Consider the following 24,094-nt stretch of genomic DNA (forward strand, 5'->3'; position numbering starts at 1 on the left):
GGTCGTTTTTTTCGGCTAAAACGCCCTACTATATACATGGTCGTGTTTTATGATTATTTTTTAAGCTCAAAATGCCTTACTATACATGGTCAATTTTTCGGTTGAAAATGCCTTCCATTACATGGTCATTTTTGGGTGAAAAATGCCATACCATACATGTTCGTTTTTTTCGGCTAAAAAACCTTACTATACATGGTCATTGTTTTGGGGTTTTTTTTAGCTCAAAAAGCCTTACGATACATGGTCGATTTTTTTGGTTAAAAATGCCTTACTGTAGGCTATAGGCTGAGAAGTAACTGGGAGGAACTCAGAGTTGAGCTGCTGCTCCTCTACATTGAGAAGAGTGAGATGAAGTGGCTTGGGTATCTTGTAATGATGCCTCTTGGATGCCTTACTGGTGAGGCGTTCCGGGGATGTCCCACTAGGGAAAGACCCTAGGGACAACCTAGGACAGGCTGAAGCCACTCGCCGTCTCTCAACTGGCTTGGGAACACCTTGTGATCCCTCCGAAAATGTTGGAAGAAGTGCCTGGGAATATGACTTTTCTTCTGAAGCAGCTGCTCCTGCGACCCGACTGTGGATTTGCGGTGGAAAATGGATGTATGCATGATAATTAATTATCCCTTCCCCTTTCTCGTTTCGGTGAAGTCTTAAGTAAATGAATGATGAGAAACAAAACACAAAAGGCACGTTTTTATCAGTAATCTTTTTATAAAGATATGTTTATTTTCTTTATATATTTAAATAGAAACAACAACATCACAAAATCTATGTAGGTATAATATAGTATAGTATCCTACAGTACACGTAGGCCCGCAGCAGGTCTGATCCAGCCCAACTGTTTTGATTGCGAGCACAATCCATTCGCGCTAACATATTAAGTCATCATGAAACGTTTCGGGACTCTGAACTCGGCTTCTGACTCATATCATGCTTTCACTGGCGACTCCAGTCTCTGAACTTCTAGTTGAGGTAAGTAAAGTTCAGCATCGTCATTGAAACAGAGTAATCATGGTGAGCCTTAAAAAAAAAAAGCCGAAATGACACCAGTGGGACCAAGCGCTTGCATTTCAGTGCTCGTTTTACTACTGTGAGCAGCAAAAGTCCGTCCGGGCAGCAGAAGCTCAGATGTCAGCAGTTAGTAAACAAACATTTCTATTGACCAAGGTGCAGATATTGAGAAACAGTGTAAATGTCTTGAACCTCTATTTTATCCTTCTCTTCCCTCACACATTTATTGTGAGTGTCAGTGGGAAAGATGTTATGTGAGAAAAGGGAGACAGAACGCTGGCTGTAATATTCATTTTAATTGAACCGATTTCAAACTAAACGTGCGAAACTTAATGTCACTATTGCAGGAGTGGCTAATTCTTTGGTCTTGCTTAGATTAATGGCTTGGACGTGTTTTTTGTTTGTTTGTTTTAACGCTGAAATGGAAAGCACACTGGAGAGCTGATGATGACTACTATGCCAGCCGTTGTTTTGATAAATCACGTCCCGACAACCCAAGGAAGCATTTGATTCAATGTCAAAGAATGTCGTGGCAACTACATTTACATTTGCAATTATCCACTCCATTTAGGTTCTGCTGGATTCATTTCGGTTCGGTTATAGGGTTGTCTTTTTTTTTTTTAATCAACAAATTGCAGTGCAATCCCAAACAGGTTTTTTGTCGTCGTTTTCAGTTCAAGACAGTACGTTGGCGCCCATTGTTTCCAAACATTCTAAAAAGGTCTACAAAGGTAAGGCCTGACATCACACTGAGAGGCGACACAAGGAACCACACAACAGTACTCATGCAAACAAAAAAAAGATGAAAATGTAGACCTTACAAAAAAATAATGTTCACTCTTGAATGCTATCGATTGTAGTCTCGAATGGCATGCATCACAGGCCAACTCTATTGCATGACAGAAACAAGTGGAAGAAGGACATGACAATTGAAGGTGAACGTCACGCGGACTGCGGTGTGAAATTCACATTGTGGCGTCGTGGCGGTGGCCCTTCCTGGGACGAGTGACACGTCTGCTCTACTCCAGCTTGCTCGGCTTGTATTCACGCTTGATTCGGGCGTACGGACCGATGGTGTCGTCGAAAACGAAGTCCCACAGCACGCGCATCCACGACGTGTGCTGAGGCAGGGAATCATAATACTCGGCCGCAATCTGCTTCACCTGGAGACGCAAACGACAGGGTTCAGGAAAGAGTGAAGATGTAGACGTGAAGCTGTGTGAGCTTGTCGCACCAACTCAGGGGTGGGCAAACATTTGTGCTCGAAGGCCACATTTATTTATTGACTTATTTTCAAACGGCCAGATGGGGCAGGCCATCGATAGTTCCATATCCTCTGACTGATACGTTGCCTTGCAGGTTTAATTCATTCCATAAACAAGCTTGTAACTTCATTTGAGCAGACAGTGCTGCCTTGAGATACAAGTTTAATTCGTTTACTCAGCAAAAATCTGAATCCGTATTGGCCGAAGCCTAATTGGGCCATCCTGAACTTGTACTTGCCTGACTGTTCATGTTAACCTGAATCATTGTCTGGACAAGCGAACGTTTTAATCAATTATTATTATTTCTTCCATAATGCATTCAAAGGTATTAAATATTCTTGATCTCATTAGAAGGGGTGTCTGAGGAAAGGAAAAAATTTCACTAAACAAGCAGCACAGTATCTTCGTGTTTAGCACGTCTGCCTCATAGTCAAGACATTCTGGGTTTGAACCTTGGCTCCGTTCAGATGACTGACACCCAATATATTGGAACAAATTTGTTATGTCAGAACTGCGTGTCAAACTGCGATCCCTTCATATAAATTACTTCCCAAGAAGTTACTCTCCCCTATAATTACCAGCTTTTCTTGATTCTCCGGAAGTGTGGTTGCGAGTGCGAGTGGTTGTTTGTCGAAATGTGTTATACAATTGCCCGTCCGGTCCAGGGTGTACCTCAATTTTCACCAAAAGTCAGCTGGGATAGCCTCCAGCTCACCCGTGAGCCTAATGAGGACAAGCGCCATCGAAAATGACCGACTGGGAGATTCACAAAGCACTGCAGGCATCTTATTTTCCAGTGACTGTTGACATGCAAATGCACATGGAAAGAGAATGGGAGCCCTTTGTTGGAGAGGCGGATGTGGCGTGTGCATTTTGAATACATTGAACTGAGGTAGTCAGTGCATGGTTGCGTTCACTGTGGTCCAACAGGTTTCGTGACAGACAATCAGTTTCATTGTGGATGCAATCTCTTGACATGTGGCCCACAGCCTTTTTTTTCTTCTTTTTTTGTGCTGCAGAGGCGCGCAAGCGGTATTGGTTAATCAGTTAGCCGGTGTGACGTTCCATCTGATGAACACCTTTTTGTTTATTTTAGTCCACGACGGGCCGCACCTAAGTCCAAGTCACGCAGGCGAACCCAGAAAGCCCAACAACATGCTTGCATGGTTTTGCCGACACACACAGACTTCATCGAGAGGACAAACTTGTGGAAAAGACCCTTGGAAAAGGATCATCTCGCACTGGCTCTTGTGTAAAGTCAAGTCAGAGAATTTTTCATTCGCAGCCTCGTCGCAGACTGAGATTTTGCAAAAAGATTATTTACAAGACGGCAACTCGATTCTTCTATTCAAGCATTATTTTCCTGACAATGTAAACTTTCCCCATTCTTTTTTTGCCGGTGTTTCCCCAATGTCCGTGCCACTCTCACGATTCTTTGCAAAGTTCCCCACTTCCGGATTTGTGAGCGCTCAACTATTGGTTGGTGTTTGCGTCACGTCACGCAATGAGCAAATGACTTGTGATAATATCCAACACGTCTGATTTTATCGTAAGGCCCAGACAAAGAAAAGACTTCTCAAAAACCAGCTGAGATGATCATCTTCCACTAAATGATTGAGATAACAGGAGCTGGCCGTGACTCCAGTGAAACTCTTAAACTTCCTTCTGATTTTCAGTTTTTAGTCTGAGACTGGAAATCGTTGGGTGTCAGCCCAGCATTAACTAGTGCAAATGGAAGATAACTGGTGACAAAAGCAGTGTGGCTTCAAGCACTTTAGCAGCTAAAATTGTTTTTTCGTGAATGCTTTTGTTGCGGAAGATTTTAGAGGCATTAAAGTGAGGAGTGAAAATTCCAAAACGATGGCAGCCACGTGTCACGTCGCCAATATGATGATGATTTAAACAAATAAAAAGACCGTGGCCTCACCTGAGGTAGCTTACTGCCAGGTATGCTTGGGAAGTCGTGGTGCTCCATGTGATAGCCAACATTGAAGGTGATCAAGTTGAGCGCTCCGTAGTAGGAGTACGTCTCGTGCCCTTTCATGAACATGTAGTGCTCGGCGATGAAATGTCCAGAGATGGGGTGCAGTCCCATGCACAAGATGGATCCGGCGACGAGATAAACCACCGGCTTGAGTCCCCACAGATAGTAGAGGACGCCGTCCGCCGCCAGCTGCACCGCAAAGTTCTGGACCTCCAGTTTACAAACGGGTTTCGGGTTGACCAGCAGCGGGCGCAGGGTATAGAAGAACGGCTGCAGGAAGAGCCACACCAGCTTCCTGGTCGGGGTGCAGAAGAACCAGCCCTCAAAGTCCGTGGGAATGTCCACGTCCAGCTTGTCCCCGCCCAGGTAGCGGTGGTGGTCGATGTGGTACTTCTTAAAGGAGGCCGAGTAGGGCACGCCGATGGGCAGGTTGGCCCACATGGCGAACCAGCGGTTCCACTTGGCCAGCTTATTGCCAAACGCCACGTTGTGCGAAATGTCGTGGATGGCCAGCGTCAACGAGTGGTTGATGCAACCGCCGAAGGCGTAGGCCCAGAACAAGATCCACTTCCAGGGGAGATCGCGCACCAGGTAGCAGGCCAGGAGCTGGGACAGCACCATGCCCGACACCACCCACTTCAGGCGGGGGTCCGGACCCATCAGGGACTTGATCTCTGGGTACTTGGCTGTGGGGAACACCAAAGAGATCATTCCATTTAGAAGTCATTGCTTACGCAAACTAAAGCTCTCATGGTCACTGGTAGCAAAAAAAAAAAGTCGTCACGTGCAAATGTAAATATATTTCAATCATAGCTTTCAGAAACACAACTTTTTGAAATACAACGAGACTATTCCACCATTTCCTTCAGATTACAGTACATGATTGGAAAGTGGGTCTCTGATGGTTTAGTGGTGCCTTGGTCTGATTACCGGATTCACTTCCCAATCGTTGACTAATGGAATTCCAGTGTGAATGGCTGTCCATCTCCACATGTGCCCCGCGAATGACGACGGACCCCGAACTGGTTGCATGGCTCATTATGGGACTAAATATGTCAGTAGTCATTCCATGTATACAAACTAGTAGTGCTCCGATTTGTCGGCCACGGATCGTGCTTGCCCAATTTTCATAGAAAAGTATGTGATTTGTTTATGTATATCAATGCCTTTCATTGTCGAAGACAAAAAAAAAAGATCTCCCGCAGCTCCTACTTGGCAGCCTGCAGCCAACTAGAGACCAGCCCAAGTACAATGTATTGTTTTTTGTACCATAAAAGGGTGACATTTATGCAGGAAATGTTTTTTTTAATCTGATTCATCAAGGAATCGTGACAATTGCTGACATAAATTGATTATTAAAATAATCGTTAGCATGCCGCTCCAAAACTGATAAAGGTGCAGCTAATTCATGTGATCTGTACCAGAATTAAGGGGCGAAAACCTTGGTCAGACCCCCCATAATATAAATTAATAATAATAAAACATTCATAAGAGACTTGTGAGGCTTTCAAAGTGACTGCACAACAACAACAGACTCATACAAAGATAAATATTATCACTGAAATACAACTTATTCCGCTGCCTGTCAATTTGTTACTTTGGAAAAAAAAAAGTCTAACATCGAGTGAAATGCAATTTTTTTCAAAGGGATTTGCAACTCAATAATGACAATTTACTTTGGTATACTCTTCAATGGATGAAACACTGACATGTCCAAAAAGAGTTGAAGGAAGCTGCCCACTCTCCTTTTTTTTTTTATTTGAATTGGCAACGTTATTCCTTTGCTGATGAACTGTGACGAAAAACATTAGAGAAGTAACCCTGATTGGAAAGTCAATATTTGAACTGTTTGTGTATTTTGTTAGGAGATTTTCAGGAACATGCACACACACTTCTCTTCGAATGGGGGAAATTTAACACCATACAGTATATAATAAGAGAAATCTTAATCTTATTGTCGAAATCTTCATTGGTTACTGTTGGTGTGTGTTACTGCCTGCCCAGTAAACTCCCCTGACCTAAACCCCATCGAGGATTGATTCATTTCGCATGGTCAAGAGGAAGATAAGCGACACCAGACCAAACAAAGCGGATGACTCGCAGGCCGTTACCAAAGCAACCTGAGCTTCTGCAACACCTGAGCAGTGCCACGGGCTTTTTGCCTTCATGCCACGCCCTAACAGACGATATCATTCAAGCAAAAGGAGGCACAACCAAGTATCGACTGCCTGGAAATGAACATACAGATCCCAAGTCTGACATTTCTGTTAAAAATATTGTTCTAGGATTGCTCTTAAGTAGCAATGTAATTTTTGGAGATGTGCAGGGGTATTTTTTGTAGATGCACCTGCATGTCAACATAGGCGTGTTTTTAAAAATAACGAACATCCGTTGGCCCATTGACCGAAAGTCCTTCAAACACAGATTCAATGGCTCCAACATGAACCAAAAACCTGAATGGCGGAAAAAAAAAAAGTGAAAAGTACCAAGACTTGTAGTATGATTGAATGGCATTTCTGTCCCCAAGATACGATCTGCCTTTCATTTGACCGATCCTTCTTAACAGTGTTAATATTTAACTCAGTTGCCCTCCTTGCAACTATTCCTTTTTTCACAGGAATGATGAATAAAACTCTGAGTGTATACACATAACCCCAACCAAAGAATGTATTCATTTTGAAAGGGCATGACGCACTAATGGACTTGTTTGTTTGTTCTGTCACACAAACGTGTTGCTAAATGTTTCATCTTGTATTTGTTTTGTGTGCGCTATGCCATCCACGTAGGGCGTGAAGTTAAATGAATAACCAGATATCATAAAAACACGGATTTGACTTCTATGATTTTAGTTCATCTAGCGTGTAGGATGTGCAAGTCACCCTCTGCTTTCATCTGATCGTTAACAGTGGATGATTTACGGCACCAAAGCATTGTTGAACTGGAAAAAAACAAATGTTGCCGTCAGAGAACAGTCAGCGCGCATCACAATAGCCACATGATATGGTGAGATAACTTCAAACATAACCTTCTAGATTTTCCACTCCACGGGGTTGAGGAGGATTCAAAACACAGCCCTTTAATATTTAATGATTTCGAGGTGTCAAGCAACCTATTGTGTTCTTTCACACCTGCAAATATAACAACAACAACCAAAAAAAAAGGATACTGTTGGTGTTTTTCTGGCGCCAATTTGGGAAAAAGTCAAACACTCAAATTAAAAGAATTAAGTTCAGTGAGCATAAAAAGAATAAAGCCCACTCAGCAGTTTTGCTCCCCCCTTTTAATTGTTTTTTTTAAATAATGTTTCCACCCAAGTAATGCGAAAACTAAAAATGAATATCTTACTGCACCACCGTCAGTTGTGTTTCCAAAACGTATTAATTCAAGGCACCCATTACAAAAAGCTCACACTATAACACACTCACACTATTTATTTATTATTTTATCTGTGTTTTACTATTGGTCTTGGCTGTACAGTGTCCTTGAGTGTTGTGAAAGGCGCTTACAAATGTGATGTATTATTATTATTATTATAACCCCCCACCGACCCCCACCCCCAAACAAAAAAAGTCACCAAAATGGCAAAGAATCATTTACTCACTAATTGACTTACTCAGTGTAAAATCTGGGCCTTTTCAATGGAACAAAATGTCCATACTTTATGACTTATTTTGTTTTATAAATGGCAGGTGGTTTATTGCACTCTGTGCCAGGTGATGAAAGACAATATTTGTATTGTTGAATATGAATGATATATGGTAAATCAAGTGAAATTGGACTCACACAGCACTGTGTTTCAGAATCACTGGGTTAGTGGACTATTGCGAAACAAGATACATTTTAGAAAAGGGAAGCAAAGAAAAATCGAATTCGGTCTTGAGCTAAAATTTGAATGACGACATCATTCGGTTGCGTTAATAAACTCATGATAACAGCTGTGGTTTACACATAGAGTCAGCACATTTGACATTGTGGACATTTGATTGCCATATACGCCATCTTTTCATGCATAAAAGTGTGTGTGTGTGTCAAGAGCAGACCTAGGGGTAAAGAATAGAGAGTATGTGCCTTGTTACCAAGCCAGCTCAGAAGCATTATCATAGCTCAGGCTGTAATATGCTGCCATTGTGCAACTTGGGTGAAAAGACGGGTCAAACTGCTGTGGGAGTTTTTTGACAAAGCAAAAATAAAATGTAAATGGCCACCTGACAAGTATTGTTTTTAATTTACAATCACAATACAGTATCAATAAAAATGATAGTACACTTGCTAAAAAATGTGTATGTCTGCTTGTGGAGATCTACACACTCCATGGTAGATAAGCTTGAATTGAGGCAACTGAACTCTACTTGTTCATTGAATTTATAGCATTTTGTCTTGTTTTCTTGACGGAAACCAAAATGACTGACAATCATAGTGTTAGACTAGATATGCCTGTTTGAATTTGTTTATACAGAACAAGATGGCATCATTACCTATGTTATTTATTTATTTATTTATTTGCAAAATAACTTGATTTGTCCAAACTGAACTATTATCTCAACTTTTTGCCCATCCATCGTCCTTTTTTCAGGGTGGGGAGTCTGGGGTTCCTTCTGTCCAAGGGCCCCTAGAGGGTCTGCAAACTCCCGCGGTCGCGAGGTTTTTCTAATGTCAAATATTGATCAATAAAGGTTAGGTAAAGAGTGACTTCAGACTTCATGCAGGTATCCCCGGTGGTGTTCACTTTCTTTGCATCTGTTGAGCAGTGATGACTGGTTGAGTCAGAGCTAGTAAACTGGTTCAACCGGATCAGAGCACTTGTTACTTTTTTTTTTTGATAAAACAAAAAAATGCTCGCGTGTCCTTGACCGCGTTATGTCTCACTCACCCAGTATCTCTTTCCTCCTGGCCGTGTGTGGCTGGTCGTTATAGACCCATTCGAAGTCACCTCTTCCACCTGTCTTGTCCATGTCGTCCTCCGCTGCTGAGTGAATTGAACGGAGTGGAGGCAAGTAGTGGAGCGAGGAAGTGCGGTGTGGCTGGCCTAGCCCGCACCGTTCCAACTTGTAGTACAACACACACACACGCGCACAAACACACTGGCGAACACTGACCACGCCCACTCGAACAGGTAGGACGCCGTAATTCAGCAGGTGTGTCAACTCAGCTCCCTCCACCTTACACTCGTCTCCTCCCCTCGTTGCTCCATTTGGCGCTGCACCTGCTCCAATGTGCCTATAACCTTACGCTTGTTTGAGGGCGAAAACAAGTACCTCGAAAAAATAATAATAATGATAATTGTTGCCACCATCTTTCAGCAGTGCTCCTTGAGAGCCACAGAGCACCACGCATTTCCTAACGAGATGCCAAATAACACAGTATTAGTGTGGACAAAAGACGTGCACATGTGTAAAATACGTGCTCTGAATATTTTTCCTCATACATTTCTCAACGCATGTATAAAAAAGATCGACAAACATAAACCCAAAACAGAGGATTTGAAACAAACCACATCATAACCACACACTGGATTTTATTCTTCCAGTGCAAGGGTCATTTTTGCATTAAAAAATCGTTCTTTAATTGGTGAAGAAAAAACACCACTAAATATTAAACCACCACACCACAAAAAAAGAGAAATATAGCAACATTCAAAAGCAAAAACCAAACTTCCTATCATATTGCTTTTGAGGGCGATATTTCCACGTCATTAAATTGAGGTGAGTGTAATAATGTGTAAACTAGATGACAACGGGGGGTTTCCCCCCATTTTTGTGGGGTAATTTACACTTTATTGAAAGCCTCCATTGTGCAAATCTGGAAAAAAAGTAACTTATGAAAAACATTTTAATTTTACATTGAACAGTACATCATAAGTGATCAAATTATACAATGACTTATCAAATGAGAAGATAACATTTGTCAAGATAATTGTCTTACAACCTTTGTTGTAAGTGTGTGACAACCTTTTCACGAATGGTAGTACAGTATGTCTTTCTTCAAACATCTATCAATCTCGCTATCCGAGCGACCTACCGACATATGAACAAAATCACGCGAGAGTTGCTAAGTGGAGCGGTGTGGCGACGAGAGTACACGTTGTGACTGTGAGTTGTCGGAGAGGGAGGAGGCAGCAGAGTACACAGAGGAGAAGGCGCAGTTGGACTAAATAAAGCGTTCGAAAGTGGAGGGGAGTTCAAGAACGGAATAACAAGTCATGGCTTCGGGGGACACCTTGTACATTGAGGCGGACGGCTCGGAAATGCCCGCCGAAATCGTGGAGTTGCACGAGATCGAAGTGGAGACCATCGAAACAACTGTTGTCGGAGATGACGAGCACCAGCCCATGATCGCTTTACAAACGCTTGACACGGACGACCCGCACTCGATCCTCCCGCACCAAGAGGTGATTCTGGTGCAAACCCGGGAGGAGGTCGTGGGGGAGGACGACTCGGAACTGCACACGGATGACGGCTACCAGGACCAAATCCTCATCCCGGTGCCCGCCGTGGAAGAGGACTACATCGAACAGACTCTCGTCACAGTCGCGGGGAGAAGCTCGACAGCCGGCCGAATAAAGAGGGCTGGAAGTGGAAAGAAATCGGGCAAAAAGAGCTATCTAAGCAGCGCGGACATGGGTAGGAAATGGGAACAGAAACAAGTGCAGATAAAGACGTTGGAAGGGGAGTTCTCTGTTACTATGTGGGCTTCGGGTAAGTTTGGAGTGAATTCCTGTAATGGCTTTGTTCTCGATATGTGTGTGTCGTCGTTACGAGGCCTCCACCGAGGCCTTTTCCTCCGTCAAAAGTTAACTCGCAACTTACAATTCGAAAACACCGCTTGGACTTCAATTGGAGTGTTTTTGTTTTTATGGGAAGCCATGTTTTCTGTGCCGATGGGCGCCGCCATATTTCCCCGGTCGAGAAAGTATGGCGGCCCGAAAAAATGGCGTTTATTTGACCCACGAAGATGGCGGCGAGTGCAGCCCCACTCCCGGATCCGCTAGCTTGTAGCTAGGCCTTTATGGCGCACTTCATTCTGGCGGAGGCGGTGCCTTCAATGACCCTCGGTTTTTATTCTTTTTCAACCTTCACTGTTTATCACGTTTAACGACGGCAGATTATAGAGACGACCGTTTTAGAATATGCATGGAAACGCAGAAACAAACATTTTATAATGATTGATTATGATGCAGTAGATTGTCAGGTATTATGTCAAACTAGCCCTTTGGATTGTTTTCCAGAGCGTAGTCTTGTCGTGGTTAACGTTCAGCAGTCATGCATCTTGCATACGATTCAAAGCAGCGTTTGCAAACCGTTTTGAAGGGAAGGAACATCGACTGCCCACAAAAAATTTGAATATTCGGAGCTGGGGTTTTCCATTTCAAGATGACCTTAAAAACATGAGTACTTTTATAGGATAATTTGATTTACTTTATCAAATATTTGAACTCGTTCAGTATTTGAGTTCTTTGTGCACAGTTTGTTCTCTAACTTAATTTAGAGAGCAATGTGAAACAACCATCGCTGCATACAAAGTATGTACATGGAGTGAAAATCAGTCATGCAAGAGCGTGAAAAGACGTAAAAAACATCAAACCAATAACACTATTACACTAAAAACCATAAGACACTACAGCAACACCATCCTCGTGTTGAGTTAAAAGCCATAAAATCAAAATGTGTTTTAATTGGAGTTTCAAAAATTGACAAGAGAGGAGGACTTGCCTAATGTTGAATAGGTCATTCCAAAGAGGTTGCCCGGCATTGGAAAAGGCTCAATTACCTCTGTGCCTCCACTTAGTTCTCGGTACCTTCAGTACCTTTTGGTCCATAGACCTGTGGCAACAGGCAGGTATGTAGTATTGGAGGTTAGGTGTGTACAAACCATTAAAGGTTTGAAAACAAATGAAAGAATCTAAAAGCTAACTCTGAAATGTCCGGAAGCCAGCGTAGGGAGTCCATAGTTGGAGTTTTGTGCTCCCTCCTACGAGCATCAGGTAGGAGGTGGGCAGCAATATCTTGCGCCAAAATAAAGTGCTCTACAATAATCCAGGCAAGATTGTAACGGAGACGTGGATTACTTTTTCTAAATTACTTCTAAATGCACCGGAACTCAACTCTGATACAATATTCACAACACACAAATATATATCTAATAGTATACAAGTGCTTTACTTTGTGATGGGGTCCATTTGTCTTTATCTGCATTTATTGAATTACAACTATGTGATTTAGATGACAAGAAGGACATTGACCATGAAGAGCAAATCACGGGTGAAAACTCTCCTCCTGACTATTCAGAGTACATGACGGGGAAGAAGCTGCCTCCAGGTGGCATCCCGGGCATCGACCTCTCTGACCCCAAACAGCTGGCAGAGTTCGCGAGGTATGTATGCGCTCATTTGAAATACCCTGGAAGCGTTATCCACAGTCAAATCATGATCATATTTGGTGTTTAAACTTCCAGGATGAAGCCAAAGAAAGTGAAAGAGGATGACGCGCCCCGGACGATAGCCTGTCCACACAAAGTGGGTGGCCTGCTCTTCACCTGTCATGTCATTTTTCTCCCAAAACGTTAATACATGCAAATTCAAATTAAGAGGTAAAATTGATCATTCACCCAATCTAAAGTAATTCATCTGTTGTGTAGCTACTCCGGCTGGGTGGTATTTCATTATTATATCTAGATTATGACATTCAAGATAATTGAAAGATTGAAAATTAAATCGATGTCAGTCATGTGTAGACTTTGCGCGCCGTGGTAATTGTGCACATGAGCGGTGCGTACCTCACTGGGTCATGCAAGCGAATTCAAAATCAGTACTGGTAGACGCGTGCTGCCTAGCGGGTGCACCCATCAAGCACAGAATCTTCTCCTTCGACGAATGTCGTGGGCAGGACACTGAAAACAGTCCACACAAAGGACAACAGACAGCATATGACAAAATAAAATACAAAGACAGCAAAAGCACAAAACAAAAGCTCTTGATGAGCTCTTGTCTTGGATAATGGTCTTAACCTAGAATACAGAAACACGTGCACACACCCATATTGCACGTCATTAACTCCACAATTGTCAACTGGGAAGTTAACAATATTGCATAAATACTTTTAAGAGTAGCCTTCACATCGCCCCATAGGCCGCCGTCTGCAATTCTGTAGCTTTTTTCGTGATGTGCACACCTACACCAATGTAGCATATTTAGAGAATATTTAATTGGCAATACCCACTTTCACTGTTGTTTAACTTGTTAGGATAGAAATAAAAGAAAGCAGTAACAAGAAAGTACTGATACAAGTATAGTACGATATAAATCATGGAATATAGTAGGTTACAAACTTGCACGGGTATCCCTAATATGTGTTGTCCTCAGGGCTGCACCAAGATGTTCAGGGACAACTCTGCAATGAGGAAGCACTTGCACACCCACGGGCCTCGTGTGCACGTCTGCGCCGAGTGCGGCAAAGCCTTTGTGGAGAGCTCCAAACTGAAAAGACATCAACTTGTACACACGGGAGAGAAACCTTTCCAGGTGGGTCACTTCATTTGTAGCGTTCTTGACAGCGATGCTTCTCCAACTGGGGGTTTTATCTTATCTTACCCAGACCTGCCGGCCTTAGATTTGTGAGCGTGCAAAATTATTTGTCATACATTTCGTTGTTTTTATTTTATTCTGTTTAAAGTGTAATACCTCCACAGTTAAACAATTGTATTGAACAATTACTCCTCCCTGCTCTCAGAATTATGCCAATGAAAAGCTTTGATGCGGTTGTGATGTGTCATCTGTCAAAGTCCCGTAGTTTGCTGGGGAAAGGGGCTTTTTATTTATTTAGTTCATTTTTGAATCATCAATTCTATAGGTATCTTTTCCAAAACAAAAGGCATATATTACAATAAGGTTTGAGATAGATTTTCAATCCACTTGATAAAATAACAGACATTTATCCTGAAAAAAAAAAAAACAATTGTTCTGATCAGATTACATTCATTCATTCATCTTCCGAGCCGCTTGATCCTCACTAGGGTTGCGGGGGGTGCTGGAGCCTATCCCAGCTGTCTTCGGGCAGTAGGCGGGGGACACCCCGAATCGGTTGCCAGCCAATCGCAGGGCACACAGAAACGAACAACCATTCGCACTCACACTCACAACTAGGGACAATTTAGAGTGTTCAATCAGCCTGCCACGCATGTTTTTGGAATGTGGGAGGAAACCGGAGTTACAGTTATGTTTAAATGAAATGGGTCCTTGTTCATATTAAGAGTTTTAGTACGATGTTTTTTAATTTCTTGGTTCGTTTGAAAGGGATAGATACAAAAATAGACAAATTTTAGCATAGCAGTCTGTGTGAATTGTAAGTCTCAAATTCCTAGTGCTTGTTCTTGGATCGACTTTAATAAAGGGAGGAAAAACGGAAGGTTTGAAAAGCCAGTCACAGTTGCACAGCGCCGTGACATTTACACTTTGCAGAAAAAAACAAAGCTAAGAGACACATGCAGCCTTAAAGGGTGGTCCTTGGAAAAATAGGGCCGCAAAAGTTTGAGAAGCCCTGCACTAAATAAACGTACGTAATCCAAATGTCCGTGGTGTGATTTTATTTGTCTCGTTCCTAGTGCACATTTGAGGGCTGTGGCAAGAGATTCTCCCTGGACTTTAACTTGCGCACCCATGTGCGCATCCACACGGGGGACCGCCCGTATGTGTGCCCTTTTGACGGCTGCAACAAGAAATTTGCCCAGTCCACCAACCTCAAGTCTCACATCCTCACACATGCCAAAGCAAAGAACAATCAGTAAACGGATCCCACGGTGACACGAGCATACACTGGAGGACCCACACGGCGTCTCCTTGACGGACAACTGATGTCCCGTGCGGCCTGCTCGCTTGTGAGATAACAAAACGGATTGCCCTTTGTTTCATTCTTCGACAAAGACTTTGTCCTTATGCATGGAGATGGGAACACTGACGCTCGAGGCTGTCCAACTCGAGTCGACTCTGACGCTACTCGAATTGAACTCTTTCTACTTGATTCTCTTATTTATACCTGAACAGAGTCATCTGAAATGTTTTACAGTGAAAGTCGAACATTTGTAACGCTCCTCAGCAAGCAGTGACCCTTTTTTCAATTTTCTATTCCTCCCAAGTGTGCATATTGTACACAGATTGACATTGGCGCTGTTGCTCTTGTTCAGTTTTACTTTCCCCCTATGCGAGCTTGTTTGAAAAAGAGGAATTTAATTATTTTCATTTTGTACGATGTAATATCAGTCATGTAGATAATAACCATGTGATTATCCATAGAGATCGCTGATTAAAATGTTTTTCTCCTGAACATTTTCTTGGTCACTGACTTTTCCACAATTGCATGTCTTTGGAAAATGAATCCAATCCGCAACAAATACTGTTTATTAGTCAGTAATGAACAAAATCGACTGTGCGGCAGCCGTTTCATTTGTATTTCCTTCAGTACTACAACCCTTTGGCACAAACCAACTTATCTTTTGACATCACACCACAAAACAGCAGCATTTGATTTTCAGCTTTGGGAGTGGCACTTGAAAAAAATAGCAGCACATTTTGAATTACCATTATTCCAGTGATGTTCTTGCTTTATGGCTGTAAAACACTACCGCCCACTTATGTATGCATGTATAATTATGTATGCATAACAAATTAGGGCTGCACAATCATTCAAATTTTAATCGGGAAAATGATTTTGGCTGTGATGACGAAATTAATCTCATCGTAGGTGATATTTGGGGGCTCTCCTACATATATAATCAAGCACTTTGTCCATCTACCGGCCAACCACCAAGAGGGTGAATGCATGATTAAGGCTTCATTTGGCTTCCTGAATAACAAAGAAGCGCATTCTGTTAAATCATGGTGAGTTTAAAAGGGATCAGCTTCGTTTGCCTGCACTTGTTTCAGATACAAGGCAAATTATGTTAAAGAAGATGGCACATTTTGCTTTTTATACTTAAACCTTACTACAGTGGACAGCTTATGTTACAGGGTGCATGAAAGGGTTACATTTTAATCCATTCTATTTTAACGTTTCATTTAGCTTTGAAAACTGTTAACATACTGGTTTAAAAGTAGTGCGGTAAAAATAAGCTTTCCTTAATTAATAGTTGTGATTAATAATCATAATTACTGGTACAATATTGATCAACATCAATTTGGCAATAATTGTGCAGCCCTAAGTCATATTGCTGTGAACATTCATTAACTGATTGCAAAATTGTTTGCAGAAAAATCTGGGTCAGTCACAAGTCAGTGTAAATAGGGAGCAGACCAAATCCCTGCAGAATTCATTAACATTTTGATCAGTGTGAAAAAATGTAACATTAAAAAAAACACTTTTTTTTTTGATTGACAATTGAAAAGTGCGAGAACCTATGATAGAGGGATTTTATAAGCCAAGTGCAGTGGAGCTGTGAACAAATACAAACCCGTCAAAAAAAAAAAATCTTGCATATTGAGCCCTAAAATCTCACTGAAGATCTGAGTGAGTCAATGAATTACACAGCGTTGGCAGCTGATTACAATGACGACACAATGTGTCGATGTTTGGTACCTGTCCTGCAAGTAGCATCTGACTGACTTCACGAAGTTATTAGTGCAGCCAGAAGTGCAGGGTAGTTAGGTGTTCCCCAGCCTGTCACCGGGTCCCACGACGGGGCCGCACAGAATCCTTGCCCTTGTACCAACTCATCAAGGCATGCCAGGTGACAACCTTCAGTTACCTGAAGACACAACACGCCTATTTTACACGAGCTGAACTGCCAACGTCAAATGTGAACAAAAATGTAAATTTGATACATGAACAAGCTTTAGAAGGTAGAATAGAGGTTGGAGGAGCAGAACATTCACTGACATCAAACAGAGCCTGTCCCTTGAGCTTGTAGAGGCGAGGGTTGAGGAAGCCCAAAACGGGAAGGCCCTTCATCAGACGTTTGTCATTGATCAGAGAAAACATCCCACCAACCACCGGGGTTGACGCCTGGAATGACAAAAACAGTACTTGTACATAATTGAGTACAATTGCAGCAACGTGAAGCCGCGTGCCAATAAAACAAACAGAATGAACAAATTACTCCTGCCAACTTTAGCTTTGGGCCAATTCAAAGCCTTGACATGACTGGGATGTATCAACACATAAATATGACATTACTACATTAAGTTTTTTCCCCGTGAGAACAGAAGGCTTTTTATGAAAGCAAATTTTTTCTCAAGAAGTCGACTTTTTCCAATACTATAATAAAACAGTTTTTGCCCCTGAATTCAAAGCGTAATCAGACTTACAAGAATATGCTTGTCATTTTTTAAATTAAAACTTTGAATTTCATAAATTTGCAACTTTATTTTCTTGACAAAAATACAACTATTCTCGTAACATTTTACCTTTTTCTTAAAAAATAGGCACATTTCAGTTTGTATGGCTCCACATGGTAGTCATATTCGCCTTTAGGAAAGTGGGAGGGTCTGTGGAAAAAAATAGCTGGACCCAAAAGGTTTGACAACTCCTCATATGTTTAAATTAAAAAAAAAAACAAAAAAACCCCAACAACAACAATCTGAATAATTTTACCGATGTCCCAGACACCCACGGCATGGGTATTCTGTTGACAACCACCCAGTAATTATCCGACAGCGCCGCTATGTCAGGATAGGCTCTCCCGCTGACATTGAAGTACGACTTCGGAGGGAGGGTGGCCGCGACGCTCTTCAGGTAACCGGCGACAGCAATGGCCTGCGGGAATGAATGTTGCACTTATCTGAATGCTTGTTTCGCTTGACTCAATCTTAACAACACCGCTGACGTCATATTCCTGCCTGGTAGTTTGGCATCTTGAAGAAGTTACTGAAGCCTCCTCCGCTGATGTAATCTGTTACTTCATAAGTCGTCTTGAAAGGATTCTTGAACGAGGTACCACCGACCGTGGTCACGTAAGGGCTGCAAAAAAGGTTTTGATTTTTTTTTTAAATACAGGTACAATTTGTGACTGTCATGAGTTTGATTGCAGGGTTCAGAGTTGTTACCTTGAGGCGGGAAAACTGGGCCGGAAGGAGTTTTGTTCTTTAGCTATGTGCCAGCAGCCGGCTCCGCTATCACCTGAAAACAAGATCAGTCGGATTTAAAAATAACTCAACAAGTGCACACCAAGGTTATTGTAGTTAACAAAAACTATGGCAATAACTAAAATTAAAATTGAAAAAAAACATCAATAAAACGCAATAAAAATGAAAATGCTGTAAACTAAAACTAACCCAAACTACATCTTCCGTTTATAAATTAAAACAAAAAAACTCAATTTGATTGAAAATCTCCTTTGTTGTCGTCTTTGTCTATGAAAATCATACGTGAGCTTTCATAGTTTTATTTTAAATGTATTTATTTTGATATTGCTTGCTGTACGCCCACCCGTATAGAGGAAGGAAGCTCAAACAGTTGCTTGAGAATTGCAGTTGATTTAATACTTGCAATCGTGCTTTTTTTTTTTTACCTCACACTCAAACACTCCATATAGTAAAAAACAACAAATAAAAACTAACCTAAAACTATGTTCTATTATCAAGAGGGCATATCAGCAAAACAACTGCAGAAACAAAAAAGTCCATAACAAGGGATTTTACCCATGACATGTAATCTATATTTTGTTGAAAACCAATTTTGATCCAAAGCTCTCAAAACTTCCTGAGCAGAAGTAAGAAACAAATGTATCCTCATAGAGTTACGGTTATTTAATCAGCTATCCAATTTCATAGTAATGTTGCTTCATATTACTGACCAGAAGCAAAAAGCAAAGAGAGGCCCCGGACGCCGGCCTTCATGAACTCTGTGTTGATGCGCTGCATGTAAGCAGTAGACAGACTGTCCTCGTCGTCCCCGTAGCTGATGGTGTGCACCCAAGGCAGGTCAGACATGTTGCTGAGCAGGACCACCCACCGTAGAAACGGCTCCTGGGACTCATGACGACCTGGAATACAACCGAGATGGTCACCCACCATTCTCATGAGGATAAGCAGAATTAAAAAAAACAGAAGAATAAATAGGTCAAGAATCAAGGAACAACACACAATCCAAGAGCTACGTAAGCATGAATACCTAAATAGGGTAAAAATCTACATGAAAAAGTGCAGATGTTGTGCGACAATGACCATTAACGACTAGATCCGACATTGGTTCCAGACCTGGATTCGTGAAGACCCACGTGGGGATGTTGGCCCCCGTGCTCATGATGTACTCCACATCCAGACTGGCCTCTAACCCGGCCTTTCCGGTGCCCTGTGTCCCCACGACACGGTCCACCTTGGACAGATGCTGGAAGCTGCCACCATAAATGCTCATGAATTCCGTCAAATCTGCAGGGCTATAGTACTGCTCCAGGAACTGCAACAAAAACAAGTAGCCGATGCCCAAAAATGCATTACAGTATATAACTACTGAACACGTCAGCAGGTACCTCTGAACAATCTCAGAATATTCAACACAAGAGGTTGACCAAACATTTTTCCCTTAAAATGCTAATCATGGGCAATTTTGAGTACTATTGTTAAAAGGTGTACAACTGCTTTTGCATCACGGCCATTTTTGATATTTTGGTTGCCTTACTTGTTACATTAGAGCGCCACAATGATGGAAAACACTTTCACTTTTTAGATGCAAGAATAAAAAGCAACTCCGAGGGAAAGGAAGGAAGGAAGACGTGAAAGAAAATATTTTTAAGGAAAGAAGCTAGAAATGTCATGAAAGGAAAACTGCCTTCTGTCCTACAACATTTTCATAGTGAGAGCCGCACCTGAGCTACAGCCTGGCTGTTGTTCTGAGCTGATCCCACATCAGCTGCAGTCAGATTGTAACGGGCCCTTAAAACAGCAGGAGTCACTCCCAAATGAAAGGCTCCATTGCTCCGCTGGATCCCCTTCGACTTAGACGAGGCCAGGCCAGGCTCGTGTCCTCTCGGGGGGAAGCGGTGAAGACCTCCCACTGTTGTAAAAGTAGATCAAAATCCAACTTCAACAACACGTGGAAGTCAGTGGCCATGTCCGATGTCAACAAATGAGCCGCACCAAAGTCAAGGTGTTGTGCAATGTCATCGGGAACGGAGTAGGGAGCTGAGGACCTCACGATGGACTGACCGTCTCTGACATAACGCTGGAATCTGCTGCCAGGTAGAAGAACCTCTGCATCCCTTGATGCACAAGCCAAGAACACAACCAATGATCACGTACATTAGCCTCAATGCATCACTGCTAGTATAATTTTTGAACATTTTCAGAAAACAAGAAAAAAAATCGAAGTTAATTCAATAAATAAGACTATGGCTGCCTTGATCATCCTTTGCACATTACCTTGAGCCAGATGACTGAGACTCGACACAGACAAAGTTAAATCAATCAATTTAAAAATGTTTTAGCATGCCTATTGGTAATTTTTATTGATATTGTCAAAGTAAGTTAGAGACGCCGTGGGTTATTATGCTATTTGGCTGACAAGATGTGGAATGACATTTGGAACAAAGTAATTGATCTCTGCCCATGATGCTGATCAACCTGCAATTTCCCATCGGAAATAATAGATGGCCACCATCCAAAACCTTTTTAAACTGTATAGGCAATATTTTAAAGTGTTACAATAAGTGTCACAAGTGTGAAAATAGGTTCATCGCCAAAAAATAAACAAAAGGTACCGAACAAGTGATGTTTTTAATTTAAATCTGATTAATCTATTAAGGAAAATACACAAACTAATCGATCATTGACGTAAAATCAGAAAACAAGAAAAAAAAAAAAACATTTACACCGAATCCATGAAATTGGCATCAGTAGCTTCAAACCCTGATTGGAACACTCCCGAGACATAAGAAAGACTTTAAAAGATATGCTTACTCTGCAGTCAATCTGCACTGTAAGAAGTCTTGAGTGCGAACCATCAAGCAGTTTGTGACGCCATGATTCTGCAGCCAGCTGCGCACCACCTTTTGGGACCGGTCGGAGGGACGCACGAGGGAGGCCACCTCCTCAAGTTGGAGGTATTTACCTGAGGAGGGAGAATTGTATCAGCACAAGCTTTGTAAAGGGTTTGGGGCATCAAACGGTGTTGATAAAAGCGCTGTCTAAGTGCAGTTCAGTTATCATTTTGTGGGGGAGGGGAAAAAATGAAGCACTGTGAATACTTTCCAGAAACAATGCATCTGTCAATGAGAAAGAGTGTGAATGTCGTTTTGTTTGTCTCTATGGTAACTAGTCCAGGGTGCACCCAGTCTTTCACACAAAGTCTCCTGGGATAGGCCCCAGTTCACCCAAAATCCTAATGAGGATAAGCCTATGGAAAATAGCTCACATGGCATACTTACAGAAAGAGGAATCGAAAGTGCAAAGTGTGACTCTCCTTATCTGAGGAAATGAAAGCTGTTTTTCAAACTTCATCCAATGAGGAAGTGTTTCCCACAGTAAATACTGTTGGATGTTGTACAAATATTGTTGCCATTTTATCACGGCAAGTATGCCAAAAATTTGAGCTTGGTTGGTTGTCCTACCATACTGAGGTGAGTCGGGGTCAGACACCACTTTGAGTGTCTCTTCCAGCACGTCAACATTCTGCTGTTTGAGTGCAAAAGTCAGTTCAAGCTCTTCGGTTGGCCTGAGCCGACCAACACGAGTCCAGTCCTTGGGCACCCTGAAGAGAACAAAAGATGGAAAACAATTATCCTCAGGCCCTGTCAATTTGGGAAAGAGTAGCTAGCACTGGCTACGTGCTGACTGCCCCTTCGACTTGACAGCGGCGTGAGGCAAGATTCCAGTTGCGCTCCTTGTCGGGTGGATGGCATGCAAGTCAAGTCAAGTAGTCAAGTACAACTTTATTGTGAAATGTGCTCTATGTGCATACAGCACAGATGAAATTTCTTCGCTCTCACAACAAGAGGAGCCGCTGTGGGTGTGTCGTCGGCTTCTCAAGCCATGCATCCATCCAGCCGCAGACTAAGTAAACATAGTAAACGTCTCAACACAATGCAGGAAAAAGTCCTGTGGTGGAAATTATCAGGTGGTCAAGTGTCAAAGGCAAGCTGCTTAATGTAAGCTATCGTAAGTGTTCAAAAAAAGAAGTCATTTGTAATTTATGTATCTTTCTAAAAATATAAGTATCTAAGTTCAAATGAAAATCAAGATGAATTTGTTAAAAGGAAAGTAGCAATTGATATGTTAACAGGTTGTGAAGCAGTGACATGCTGGCATCACCACACTTCTGGTGCATTTTTTACTATTGTATTTTAAGGATAATGCCAAAGAATTAGTTACAATTGCTATTAAAGTGTTTTGGAATCATATGTATTATACCGAGTATTTAAACAATTAATGTAGGCAAAGTTTGGGCAGGCATTATTCACAAATGCTTGCTATACAAGTGTTAGGAGAGCCCATATGTCAAAATAGTTTGTTTTGGACGATGGACGGACAAAAAATGTTAAGATTGGAATATTTACTCACAGGACATTTTGGTCATATTCCAGGTATCCACTCCACACCAATGGGCTGAACAACAAGGGGATGACCACTGCAAACCTGATGGGAGAGATATGGGAAATATATATATATATATACCGGTATATATATATAAAATATATTGTATACTGGATGTAAGCCGTTAGAGTAAAACGGGTAGCGTCGGACAGCACGTTTCGACCTACGTATACGTAATATTGGTGTGCCTTTAGTCGTAAACCGAGACACTCCCGTAGACTGCACTCCCAATTGTTCATTTTATTCTATTTTAGTTGTGAACTACAAGTGCTTTTTACACAATATCTGCGTTCGACTGCGCTGTAGGAACAAAACCTCGCCGTAGACCGAGGACTGCCTGCAATGTTGTGTGTGTGTGTGTATATATATATATATATATATATATATATATATATTATATAACAGAATAACAAAACAATACTGCGGGTTACCTCGAATCACAACCAAAGCATGTGCACTTCATCCATTTTTTACATCTCTTAATTTACTGGATTAGCTAGCGGCTAATAACCGAACGCGCATATAGGTCATGTATCGGAACCAAAGACTTCAAAACATGTGCCTCTAAAGTCACGTCACAGCCGTCAATTCTGCTATTTCCATACTAAAGGGATTGAATAAACTCGAAATAAAGTGTAAACTTACGGCGTGTCCATTGTGTCCTTCGCGCCGTCTGTGTGCTTGTGAGACGGTACGTTAACTCACTGACAGGCTGGTGGAGAAGTAAGTGCACTGATCACGTGAGCCTCCTCACGTGACCTGAGACCTACAAAGACAAGTGTCACTGGCCATTTCAATATGTTGTCCGACAGTGGGGAAGAGGAGGGGATGGATAGATGGATAGATAGATACACACGCAGGCACATCTATCTATGTACATCTATATACATATAGATGTATAAACACACAAACCCACGCGCGCATACAGCTAGCTTGCTCCCAATTATCTTGTAGGATTCGCCGACCGAGACCTCCAGATACCGTCCTCCACCAGCACGCGCTCATGCACATACTTGCATGGCGGCGCCACTGTCCTCCCGCCCGTGTCCACCCTGCAGCCGTCCCGCTGGGATGGATGCAAAAGGGGCGATGGTTGGTGTCTCAGCCCCCTTCGAAGGGCCCTTCCACCCTTTGCTGCCCGAGGGCACCTTCCTATGTCAAGAAAGATCAGGCAGGGATTTATAACCACTTTCCCTGTGATTTCTCTCGCATTCATTTTTGAACGTGTGTGTTTTCTATATAATTCATATCACGTTTGTGTTTGGTTTAGCTGTGTTTTGCAGGGTTGCAACAAGGAGTGTGTTTGTTATCCATCTATTTAAA

General features: G+C 42.1%; 3 protein-coding genes across 4 annotated transcripts; 1 reads left to right on the forward strand and 2 right to left on the reverse strand.

The window, feature by feature from the left end:
- Positions 1-691: 691 nt before the first annotated feature.
- Positions 692-9,346, reverse strand: degs2 (delta(4)-desaturase, sphingolipid 2). The gene is made up of 3 exons (XM_052086223.1): positions 9,131-9,346; positions 4,204-4,946; positions 692-2,174 (listed from the first exon to the last, which is right to left on the reverse strand). The coding sequence occupies exons 1-3, from the start codon at positions 9,210-9,212 to the stop codon at positions 2,031-2,033; spliced, it is 969 nt and encodes a 322-aa protein (XP_051942183.1). The 5' UTR covers positions 9,213-9,346; the 3' UTR covers positions 692-2,030.
- Positions 9,347-10,320: 974 nt separating this feature from the next.
- yy1a (YY1 transcription factor a) lies at positions 10,321-15,768 on the forward strand. Of its 2 annotated transcripts, none has more exons than XM_052086222.1 (5): positions 10,321-10,955; positions 12,546-12,630; positions 12,712-12,772; positions 13,619-13,777; positions 14,857-15,768. In XM_052086222.1, exons 1-5 carry the CDS (start codon positions 10,460-10,462, stop codon positions 15,037-15,039), a joined length of 984 nt encoding a protein of 327 aa, XP_051942182.1. In that variant the 5' UTR covers positions 10,321-10,459; the 3' UTR covers positions 15,040-15,768. The 2 variants fall into 2 exon arrangements, with proteins under 2 accessions (XP_051942182.1, XP_051942181.1); XM_052086221.1 differs by having other exon boundaries at positions 10,323-10,955; positions 12,480-12,630.
- On the reverse strand, positions 15,627-23,819 carry tpp1 (tripeptidyl peptidase I). The gene is made up of 14 exons (XM_052086212.1): positions 23,688-23,819; positions 23,417-23,537; positions 22,739-22,813; positions 21,790-21,929; positions 21,140-21,290; positions 20,321-20,442; positions 20,050-20,237; positions 19,442-19,640; positions 19,039-19,227; positions 18,290-18,362; positions 18,083-18,203; positions 17,838-17,999; positions 17,124-17,249; positions 15,627-16,992 (listed from the first exon to the last, which is right to left on the reverse strand). The coding sequence occupies exons 2-14, from the start codon at positions 23,425-23,427 to the stop codon at positions 16,852-16,854; spliced, it is 1,698 nt and encodes a 565-aa protein (XP_051942172.1). The 5' UTR covers positions 23,428-23,537; positions 23,688-23,819; the 3' UTR covers positions 15,627-16,851.
- Between the last annotated feature and the right edge of the window lie 275 nt (positions 23,820-24,094).

Source organism: Hippocampus zosterae, chromosome 14, assembly GCF_025434085.1.
Source record: "Hippocampus zosterae strain Florida chromosome 14, ASM2543408v3, whole genome shotgun sequence".
NCBI classification, from domain to species: Eukaryota; Metazoa; Chordata; class Actinopteri; order Syngnathiformes; family Syngnathidae; genus Hippocampus; species Hippocampus zosterae.

What these genes read in the sequence shown, in the direction of transcription:
- tpp1 (XM_052086212.1), bottom strand. An exon ending in CCCCGACTCACCTCAGTATG is followed by an intron (nt 21,291 to 21,789) that starts GTAGGACAACCA and finishes CTCCCTCCTCAG; the next exon opens with GTAAATACCTCCAACTTGAG. An exon ending in TCAAGATGCCAAACTACCAG is followed by an intron (nt 18,000 to 18,082) that starts GCAGGAATATGA and finishes TCATTCCCGCAG; the next exon opens with GCCATTGCTGTCGCCGGTTA.
- degs2 (XM_052086223.1), bottom strand. Translation starts at nt 9,212, where the DNA reads ATGGACAAGACAGGTGGAAGAGGTGACTTCGAATGGGTCTATAACGAC. An exon ending in CAGGAGGAAAGAGATACTGG is followed by an intron (nt 4,947 to 9,130) that starts GTGAGTGAGACA and finishes TGTTCCCCACAG; the next exon opens with CCAAGTACCCAGAGATCAAG. An exon ending in CTGGCAGTAAGCTACCTCAG is followed by an intron (nt 2,175 to 4,203) that starts GTGAGGCCACGG and finishes TTGCGTCTCCAG; the next exon opens with GTGAAGCAGATTGCGGCCGA.
- yy1a (XM_052086221.1), top strand. Translation starts at nt 10,460, where the DNA reads ATGGCTTCGGGGGACACCTTGTACATTGAGGCGGACGGCTCGGAAATG. An exon ending in TGTTACTATGTGGGCTTCGG is followed by an intron (nt 10,956 to 12,479) that starts GTAAGTTTGGAG and finishes TATGTGATTTAG; the next exon opens with ATGACAAGAAGGACATTGAC. An exon ending in CGGGAGAGAAACCTTTCCAG is followed by an intron (nt 13,778 to 14,856) that starts GTGGGTCACTTC and finishes TCTCGTTCCTAG; the next exon opens with TGCACATTTGAGGGCTGTGG.